Source organism: Poecilia mexicana, unplaced genomic scaffold (assembly GCF_051168715.1).
Source record: "Poecilia mexicana isolate PSO_F unplaced genomic scaffold, ASM5116871v1 scaffold_11, whole genome shotgun sequence".
In the NCBI taxonomy this organism is placed as follows: domain Eukaryota; kingdom Metazoa; phylum Chordata; class Actinopteri; order Cyprinodontiformes; family Poeciliidae; genus Poecilia; species Poecilia mexicana.
The window spans coordinates 13,988,806-13,999,377 of record NW_028263380.1 but is presented as its reverse complement, the minus strand read 5'-3'; the positions used below and the strand labels follow the sequence as shown (position 1 = coordinate 13,999,377).

The following is a 10,572-nucleotide window of genomic DNA, read 5'->3' as shown; positions in this document are numbered from 1 at the left end:
GCTTTATTGAGTGTCCATTACTCTCAGAGAGATGCCAGTTTAACATAATCGTGTGTGTGTGTGTGTGTGTGTGTGTGTGTGTGTGTGTGTGTGCGTGTGTGTGTGTGTGTGTGTGTGTGTTTGCAAGATGCTGGCTGTGAAAGCAGATCCGGCTTTTCTGATGAGAACAAACATTCAAATGCTGATGAGCCAGGAAAGAATGTGGATTTAACTCTGTGTTGCCAAGTTTCTTCTCCTAAAGTCTCTTTTTGAGGTTGTGTTTCAGGTACTTTCTTTTCTTTCACTTTCAAAACAAATGAATTTTGGGCTGAAGCATAAAAACTGCAAACCTATCTACAATTTCGATGAGCATCGTTGAGGTTAATTATTAAAGACAAATGATTTTTTAATGGCAAAATTTGCTGAAATCGCCAAAGCGCTGTCTCATACCACATTTGATAAGTGACACAATGTCAGGGGCATGTAAAGCAGGCCTGCCAGACTGTCTGGTAAGAAGGTTACAGTGTGAGAGCTTTAACATTTATTTCTTAGCTTTTAACTACACGCCCATGCAGCAGAGCCAGTGTTTCCTCATCTGCATTAAAAAGACATCAGCTTCCAGCACAGATACCAGGTTTACTCGATCTAAATAGTCAGACGTTATCATGCAGCAAGTCAAAAACAAAAGCACTGCTAGCAGGTAGAGGCAGTTTGTTGCTATTGCTTAACACATAATACTCTTCTTCAGACTTTTTAAAGCCATCTAAAAAAAAATCTTTTGTCCTTTTCTTTCCACGTTCCTTCTGGTAACTACAATATGCTGTCATAGTCAGAGATTAAACTGAAAATGGGGAAAACGGAGCAAAAAAAAAAAAGCATCCAAAATTCAGGCAGATCCCCGAGGTTCTTGAGTGTAAAGCTATTAACGTAGGAACAGATGGAGCTGAAACCGCATTTAAAACGCTGGTCTGACGTTTAGAATAATTTGCTAAATGAGAAAAATGTAGGTTTGTGCAGCATAAATCACATGTAGGTCACGTAACTGTGGCGAAACTCATTTTTATTCACCGGGGAAATGGACAGCTGTGTAGCGACTGCTGATCTCATTGTGTTTTCTCAAGTGAGTTAATACGAAGTCATGCACTCCTTTAGACATATTTAAATGTCTTTTCCCATAATGACAACGTAACTAAGGAGTGTTTCGAGTTCTGCTCTTCCTGTCCGTTATCTTTGGACGGTAAAACGGAGGTCTCTCCACTCATGATAGAATAAAACTGACCTCTTTACACAATTTCATCTGGGTGTTACAAGCAAAGCTGCAATCAGTACTTGATGTTTTTTTACACACCATTGCCCAACCTTTGCCTCTGTGTCTCCACCCGGTTTCTGAGAAACTGTGCTGTGAGAACCACCCTGCAGATCCGCTTGGCAGAATCTGTGTAAACTTTAAAGAAATACCTCCCATTTCTGTGGCTAACGCTGTCCGTTTAAAAATATGGGTTGTCTGTATTTATCTGGTTTTGAAACTTGCCTCCCCCCCTTTGTGTAACCAGCAGGTGCAAGCCGTGGATTGTAAGCGATGGGCAGCGTGGGAGAGGAAATGAGGGGCTTTTTTTAGAGCTATCGCCACCTTGCTGCCCCACCCTGCTGCAAAACTGTCTCATCTCCCTGTCAAAAATAAACCTGGATTACACTATATGCTGTATGCGCTCATTTGCCCAATATATGGTGTTATTTGACACTCGTAGCACATGAAAATGTTTTACTTGCAGACAAGCTATAACGTTTTTAAAAAAAATATTCCCATGAAAGTGAACGTTCTGAAAAGAGGATGAAACAATAAAACTAAACACCTTCTCCAAATCATAGATAAAAAGTTACCTGCTGACTACTTAGCTTAGACTGAATTATTAAGATTTTATGTGCTTTACACAAAGTAGAGCAAACTTTCAAACTGGGTGGAAAAGAATACATGATTATCATATTTTTTGCAGGTAAAATCTGATAAGTATGGCTTTCATTTGTATTCAGCCCCTTTTACTCTGATGCCAGTGCATAAAGAAGAGAGCAGAGAAGCAGTCATGAGGCCATGCTGACTCTGGAGGAGCTGCAGAGATCCACAATTCTGGTATGTTAAGACCAAAATGTAGCGTTTTGATCCACATGTAAAATGCTACCGGAAGAGTACGCTGCATCACCATGAACATCCATATTTTTAAACTGGGTGGTGGCAGCATCATGCTGTGGGGATGCTCAACTTGCAGTGCAACAGGGAAACCAGTCAGAGTTGATGGGGAAAACCAGCTAGGCTGCAAAAGACTTGACACTAGGCTAAAGGTTCACATTCACAGCCTAGTGAAAGTCCAGATCTAAATCTAATTGAGATTTTGTGACTTGAGTATGCATGTCATACTCATGACATTCCAGATACTCTCCATCCATCAGAGCTGTGGTTGTTTACAAAGAAAAACTACAGGAAGTTTTTGCCATAGATGTCCAAACATGGATTTACACTAAAAGACTTTCAACTGTAAATGCAGCAAATTTGGATCTTATAAAGCAGAAACGTTCAGATTTTTCAATTCGTGGTGGTCTATCACATAAAATCTAAAAAAGAAAACACACTGAGGCTTGTGGCTGCGACCTAACAAAAGCCCAGGAAACCGCTGTGCCGAAACGGCACTGTAGGACATATGTATAAATATGGAGTTGCGGAGACATGCCGTGGTCTACTGATTCATTCGGTTCAGTGTGTCAGCGGCGCGTTATCGCCTCCCTCCAGGTGTAGCCGGCAGGCTGGGAGCAGGGCCGCATACGTCGCTTTCGCCATCTGTGCGGTGCCAGTCTGCACAGCTGGAGAGAAGCGGCTGCATTGTTGTCATTGTCTGATGCCCTCTGTGCACTCTGAGACAGCGACGGAGCGAAAGGACAGGAGAAAATGAGCCAATTGTGAAACAAGGACAGACAAAGTACAATGGCGGCAGGGAGAGACAGGGAGAGAGCCCAGAAATAAAAGCTGGGGGGAAAGGCACTAGAAGGAGCAGTTTCTGAGGGGACTCGCAGTCGGGGGAGTTTAGTGAAATGCATCGCAGAGTCAGGACTTTCCACCATGTGAGGATGAAAAGATACCGATATGAGTACAGTAGGTATTTGCCTTTCGTTCTCTCGTAAAGTTACTCTTCATCTGCACAAATTTGCCTGATTTCAAATAACTCCCTCTGGTCTGAATGTTCTCAGACTTTACTGGTTTGTTAAAGTAGAACATCATGTGTTGTTCTTTCCAGCATCAGGCTTTATTAAAGTCTTTCTGTCTGCAGTCTGCACCGATTGATGTTTTTAGTGCAATTTTTCTCATAAAGTTGCCCGAGGAACTGATAGACATGTGCGTAGCATCGTTCTAAGTTATTCATTTAGCTGCAGAACGTTTTAGTTTGAAGTGGTCACCATCAGCAGCCTGGATCATACGTGCATCAGTGAGCATCGCAGCTAACTCTATTTGCCATGCTCTGTGCTTCCTCATTGTTACTCGGGCAACCAGTCGTCCCTTCGCAATCATCCCGTTTTTGTAATTTGTGAGGGAACACAGAGAGAATATTAAAGTTTTGTCCTCTTTCTCTGTCGTTCACATCCATCTTTTTGGAAATTGTTAAACAGGAAATGACTAATGAGGAGTATTCTAGAAATATCTGCCACGTTGAAGCAAAAGAAGACACTCTGGTCTTGTTAAATGTACTTCTCTTTTTTTTCCAACCTCTCCGTCCCCCTCCATCACACCAGCGATCTGCTGCTGCAAAACCCTGCTCACGTTCTCTGGACTTGGGCATCTATTTTCCACATGATTATTTGGATGGTCTGTGTTGCGCTTTAAGTACCCTGCATCGTTTGGACGTTCTGTTCCATGTAGCTGTAACCGGTGTATATTACTAGTGTTCTTTTACCACTAATTTAGTCTTATACAGACGGTTAACCTCGATGTATTCTGCGTTGTGTTCAGACCAAGAAGGGACTCAGACCACTGGAGTTGCTGGTTGTTGTTTAATGCAGGTTGCTGGCAGAGGCCTGCACAAATAGAAATACAGAAAGCCCTTTAGCATGCAGCTCTTCCACACACAGAAGTCGGAATTCCCCTCTCCTCAGGCAGCCTAGCGCCAACTCAGGGTACCACAGTATTGTTCCCAGAAATAAATTCACAATAATACAAAAATACAAAAATAAAAATAAAGGAAACTGAGATAATTACATAACCCAGATGTTTTGTGTACTTAATACAACCAGCTTAAACATTGTAGAACAAAAGAACCAAATACACATACCTGCACAAATAGAAATACAGAAAGCCCTTTAGCATGCAGCTCTTCCACACACAGAAGTCGGAATTCCCCTAGCAGATAAGCACATGGAGAAACCCTGTGACTAACTAATAACAATATAAGCTCTAATATTTACAACAAAATTTTCTTAACTTGTCAAAAGAAATGTATGTATTAAAACATAAACATTCACAGCTGCATGTGCTTTCAATTATTTTACAAATATCAAAAAAAACATGAACTTAACCAAGAGCAAAGAAACTTTCCTACCTCTCCTCAGGCAGCCTAGCGCCAACTGAGGGTAGTACAGTAATGTCATAGAACACTCTCTTAAAGCAACAGTACAGGTAGTAGTGTTTACCAAAATAAATAAAATAATACAATCCTTAAAATATAACACAAAAATAGGATTCTTCAGTATTAATCAGGATTTGGTGAAATTTCAAACATTATAAAAATAAATAAAAGCACATTTTCTAAACTTGTTACATAGCCATGCTTGAAACTCTCTTCTGAAGCGAGAAAGGGTGTAAGTAAACATTAGGATAATGAAATGTAATTGATTTTGTACTGAAAATAAACAGTGAACTGAAATTGCAGCACATTTCCTTTCACTTAAGCAGCAGAATGGTTTTCCAATACCCTCACACCTTCACCTTCTTATGCATTTGACTGCATGCACAGTTTGATCTCCAAGTAAGCTAGCGCCCATGGAGTCTATCGCCATGGCAGTAAGGTAAATAATTATGGCTCTCCATCCTTTAGGGCCTTACACATGGAGCACAGGTGGCAACTAACGGATGGGTAACACTTTATTTGACAGGGTGTGCATGATATTGGCATGACACAGTCATAAACACGACATAACAACTGTAGATGAAGATGAAGAAGTCCTTATGAATGTTTATGACTGTTTTCATGAAGTGTCATTCGATACAAAGACACTTAATGCAAAGTTGATCATTTTAATGGACTTTTAGTACAAGTTTTAATTAATATCTGCATTAAAAGCATCATTATTGACTGACTAATGCACAGTTGACACTTTTAATACACTTTTAATGTAATTCTGCATTAAAAGTGTGATTATTTTATTGAGTTTAAAAACAATAAACAATGTTAAAGATGATTGTTAAATCATCTTTAACAATCATAATCTCGGATACAATCCATGACCTTAACAAAGGTCGTAGAAAGTGCAATAAAAAAAAAAAAAAACGAGATGGCCATCATGGGGAAAACAATCACAGATGTGAGGTGGTTGCAAGATTTAGCACATATATAAAACTTAACTGTAAGAATGCTAAACATTTTTTATTTATTTCCCTTCTCACGGGAACAGAAGGGAAGAGGCTGCATGTCTTTGAGTTAGCGCGACACCATTAGCCTGCATGCAACAGCGCGTTGCATCTGCAGTTCTAATAACTGATATTTTAGTAAACAGTAACAGGCGTTCTGATGCATATATTCAGGGCCAGAGGAGGCACTGTGTAGGAGGCTGAAGCTGCCTATTCATTCCTGGGACACTCATCATCTGGCGGGATGCAGATGCCAAAGAGCTGCATTGTTTGACCGCATTCAAACAACGCTATTGTACCGAGCGGATCTGATTGTGCTTTTCTCTGCACTGAGAGAGAAATAAATACATGTGTATGTGCTTAGCGGGTGTCTGAACTTTTGACTGTGTTTTAGTGTCGTTGCCGTCTGACTGCGCGTCTCAGTCCGGCTGCACTTGCAAACACGGTTTTCTCTGTGCCGACAGTGTTTCCAGTCACTGAGACACAGAGGACTAAATGTTATTCAACTGTGACCTCACTGAAGTCTACCAGAAACGTTAATGGATATCATGAAAACATGAAATATGAATGATGTAATCTGTGTGGCGGTTGTACCAGTCCTGTTAATGATGTAGCTCTGGGTTTGATTGCAAGATGAGTCATGATTTAATCACCAGGACATGAGCTGGTTTTAGGAGTGAACAGATGGAAGTGGGATGAAGCTGCAGAAGACAGCAGGCTGTGCTGTGCATGTGTCATTGTGTGTGTGTGTGTGTGTGTGTGTGTGTGTGTGTGTGTGTGTGTGTGTGTGTGTGTGTTTTCTGCTAGTTTCTGTGGCATCGGGTTCATGCTGTCAGCAGGTGATGTTTTGGTGCTGTCCTTCCTTTACAGTCCAGCAGACCTTCAGCATGTGTGCGTGTTATTAAGGTTGATCGTTCCTGCAGCCCCTCTGTCCTGCATGTTTTAGGTATTTCCCTTCAGCCACACACCTGAATTGTATCTCTGGGTGATTAACAGGCTTCTGCAGCACTTGATGGTCATGCAATCATTTGAATCAGCTGTTCTGGAATAGAGGCACATCTAAAACATGCAGAGCAGGGGGGCAGTGAGGACCAGGGTTGAGAAACACTGCTCTATTCAGTTATTTGTTCTCATTTTTGTTTGCCAAATCAGTTTATTCTTTTGTGTTTGGTTGTTGTTTGCTCTAGTGCTTTGTTTATTTGTGCAATTGGACTTAGTTCCGTTAGATGAGTGTTTATCTTCCCCCCCTTGCTTTGCAGTTTCTTTGAGTTCAGCTCCGTTTGTGTTAATTAGTCTCTTTCCCTCAGCTTCCATGCTCCCATTGTATCACAGCTGTACCACATGACTTCTGATTAGTTCATCTGCTTGCTGTGTCACTTCCACCCTGGCCTCGGCATATAAGCTCAGTGGGTTTTTTTATTGTTCGTTGCTGGGTTTTTCCATTTCTCCGACTGTTACTCTACCTGTGTTCGTGTCCTGTGCCCCTCAAGCACCCGGTGGGAGTTTTGTTATCCTATTTTTCAAATTTCACAAGATCCTCCCAGGCTCCTGTGTACATTTTGGCCGAGGTTCAGCCTTACAAAACATGACACCAACTCTGCTGTGAACTCTCCACTGCTTTCTCCCTGAACTTTTATGCTGTTCATTTGACTTCATGATGCAGTTTGTTGACAGATGCAAAAAATAACTAATAAAACCTTTGAGATCTTCACAGAATGGCTGAATATGAAAATTAAACTACACATGCAGGACTCTGTCCTGGTGATCTGTTATATAAAATTATGATAAAATAGAGTAGAGCTTGTGGTTGTATTGTGACAAAGTCTAGAGGAAATCCTTTTGCGTGGCAGAGTACATCACCTGTAGCCTGTGCAAAAACACACCTTTAAATATGAACCTGGAATCAATTTATTAAAGGAGAACATATGTAAATCTGTATCTTGGTGTTGATTTCTCAGCGTATGAGGCTGTTGGAAGATTTACAATGGTGCCTGCAGGAACAAAGTTTCCCATGAAGACCATATGCATAGACAATAGGGCCGTTCCAAAAATACGTCAATTATTAGTGATATAATTAAAGGTAAACTGTGTGTTTTAAACTGGTACCCATTTGAATTACTCAGTAGCCGTTACTGCAAAAAGGTTGGACCCATGATTTACACAAACTGATATCGATAGATTTGTTTTAAAATGCTGAAGACGAGGAGTTGTGGTTTAGCTTATTTAAAACATGCAAAGCTGAAATCTGCGAAACAGTTTCCTGAGTTTGTTTCTCAAGCTTTAAACTGAACAAACCAATGTTCTCTGCCGCAACACAAATTTAAAATCCTTGAATTATTGACCAGCAGTTTCACATGAATTAGAGGAGGTAGCTTGTGCCAGCTGCTGCTGAGATTAAAATCTTTGCGATGGAATTAAAAACTAATTTAGAAAACTGTTTTGGGTGGCTGAGATGGTCGACTCCACTTTCGGTAACTAGCACTGTCTCGTCCCCTTTCTTCTCAACGTTACACACAATATTCACAATATTAGCTCTGTCCACAAGATCGTCACGTTCATTTTTGGATCTGGTCAGCATCTGACGACGGTTTTGACGTGCAGACGTTGTCTGAACTCGCTCTGCGGAAAATGAGTTTGCTGCCAGGCTTGTTCCCATGAGCTTCAGCTTTAAAGGGAAGTGACAGAGGAGGGCAGGTCTGAGGGAAATGTGATAATGAACTGACTTGAGGCCTACTTTCTATTTTGGTTTCAAATTGGTTTGTCTAAATCGGGTGAGTCGGGGAAACGGCATGGAGAGTAAAGGGAGAAAGAGACGGGTTTTGCAAAAAGGAGGAAGAGAATTCAGGGAAGCTGGGGCGATGGAAATCCTATTTCCTTCTTTACCTTTAAACTTTTCACCACACCTCTCTCCCTTTCTTTTTCACTTCCGTACCCAGTCCAATTTAAATAAACCAAAAGCCTTTTCTATATCAAACGCTCCTCTTGTGAAAGTTGGGCTATACTTGGCACTTGGACAACAATCCTGAGCGCTGCGCTGCTGGACAGGACAAGAAAATGTCCCAGGAGTTATCCAAACCTTTCCTTTTTTGTGGTTTTAGTTGCAGAGTTCAAAGGTCAAGGGGTACAAACTCTGTGACTAATAGAAGGATCTTTCTGCTAACGTTACTCGATAAATATTCTGCCTGGTTTAAATTGCTTTCTGCTCAGAGCAGGTGAGAGTGTTTACTTGCAGCCTGCGCCACTCTGGGGAAGCTTTCAGAAACGGCAGATGACGCCAGACTTTATCGGCACTGCCAAAGCCCCCTCGAAGTGGGCCAAATGAAAAAATAGAGAGAGCAGTCAGTGTTGTCCCACGAGTCCTGGTGGGCTGTGAAAGGACGGCCAGCAGAGACGCTTCACATCCAGGCTAAACTCTCACTTTCACGCCTTCTTTGCATGTTTGTGCCGGCTCAAAACATGCCATCGATTTATTCCTGTTGATCGCCAAGCGCTCGAGCTGACTCATTGTGGAGAGCTGTACAGTGGATATGGACACCCATGCACACACACACACACACACACACACACACCACTGACGCTCCTCTTACGGCACACTCTCATAAACACACACATGCGCACACTTACTCGTACAAGTGCTCTCCAAACGGCACACTCTCACTTCAGCTTTTGCACAGGATGTTATGAAATCGGCACTCTTGCTGAAACTTGGTGAAGGTCGCTGGGTGTCCTCTCTTGCATCCACCCACCCACTCTTCACCTGACACACACACACACACGCACACACACGCACACACATTGCTGTGCAGACAGCTGAAGCACGCTCAGCTCAGTCCCAGTCCTCTCCCTTCTCGTGTGAGGAGCCTGCCGGTGGATCGGAGCGAAGAGGCCCCGGGCCGGAGTCGATTCCTTCTCGCAGCCCAGACGTTTTCTCAGACGGGGAGGGATACCGATGGCCGTGACCGACATTCCAGAGGACGACCTGGATGAGATGATGCGTGAAGAAGCGGAGGATGTCTTCTATGAAGACGGTAGGCTTGCCAAAGGGTCAGCTGGGGAGTGTTGGGAAGCAAGCGTGGGTTTACTGGTGGGCAGCTGCAGCCGCTCGCGTGGTTCGCTGTGGTCACACTGGTTTGGTTTGTGACTCGGGAGTTGTTGTCCGGGTGAAGAAAAGGGCAAAAGTGATGGTTGAACGCCGACCCAGAGGGATCTCCTCGGCTGTGTAGGTGGGGTTCACTGCTACACGCTCGAATAGACTTGCCAAAATTAGAAATTCACTTTTGACAGCGAGATGAGAAATATGAGTTACTGGATGAGCTGCTGGTGGGATTTATATTAACCAATCTATGCATGAAATGAGTCTAATTATTTCTGCCGTAATGAATTCTGCTTGCTGCTTGTTTCCTGTTCCTCTTCTTAGGAGTGTTTTTTATTTAAATTAGACTTCTGTTTTTTTGTTTTTTTTGTTTTAGAAAGCAGAGAGTAGCTGTGCCCTCTGCAGTGTGGGCGTTCTTGTGTAACAGGCATTTTAAACCACAGAAAAATCTACTTTCCTTGAGAGTTTATAAGCCTTCAGAAATGCAGCATGACAAAAGGCGGTGTTTTTTAGTGATTTGATGCATGATTCCTTTAACATCAACACCACAGTTCTGCAAAAATATTCTTTCAATCAATTAACGAAGAATTCAGTGGAATAACTAGAAGATCTTTAGCGTTGTTGCATCAGAAAACCTGAACAATGTTGGTTTTGTCTTTCATTTTTCCTGCGTTGGAAACTAAAATAATGACCTTTTATGAACTATCAAAGTTCAGACATTAAAAAACAAAACAACAAAAATACATGTAGGGCATGCAGAAATGTTTTCTAATGTGTGGTTAAAACTCTATAAGGGAGACAACCGCATTTAACTTTTCTTATTTGCAGAAATAGTTTGATCTTCTGTTAGCTTTCACTGTCATGACTGACAATGTTCCCAGGGACTTTGTAA

The 10,572-nt window shown here is 42.0% G+C and overlaps 1 protein-coding gene and 1 long non-coding RNA gene across 3 annotated transcripts in view; one reads left to right on the top strand and one right to left on the bottom strand.

Annotated features, from left to right (window-relative positions):
• Positions 1 to 4,000: 4,000 nt before the first annotated feature.
• On the bottom strand, positions 4,001 to 4,751 carry LOC148156428 (uncharacterized). The gene is made up of 2 exons (XR_015764560.1): positions 4,560 to 4,751; positions 4,001 to 4,360 (listed from the first exon to the last, which is right to left on the bottom strand). It is a non-coding gene; the product is annotated as an uncharacterized LOC148156428 (long non-coding RNA).
• Positions 4,752 to 9,257: 4,506 nt separating this feature from the next.
• Positions 9,258 to 10,572, top strand: part of ripor2 (RHO family interacting cell polarization regulator 2) — a 63,222-nt gene continuing 61,907 nt past the window's right edge. Inside the window, exon 1 of one of the 2 annotated variants that reach the window (XM_088010249.1) lies at positions 9,258 to 9,615. In XM_088010249.1, coding sequence (XP_087866375.1) covers positions 9,537 to 9,615 — 79 coding nt within the window. In that variant the 5' untranslated portion in view covers positions 9,258 to 9,536. The remainder of the gene's footprint in view (positions 9,616 to 10,572) is intronic. The other variant, XM_088010247.1, reaches the window with a different exon arrangement.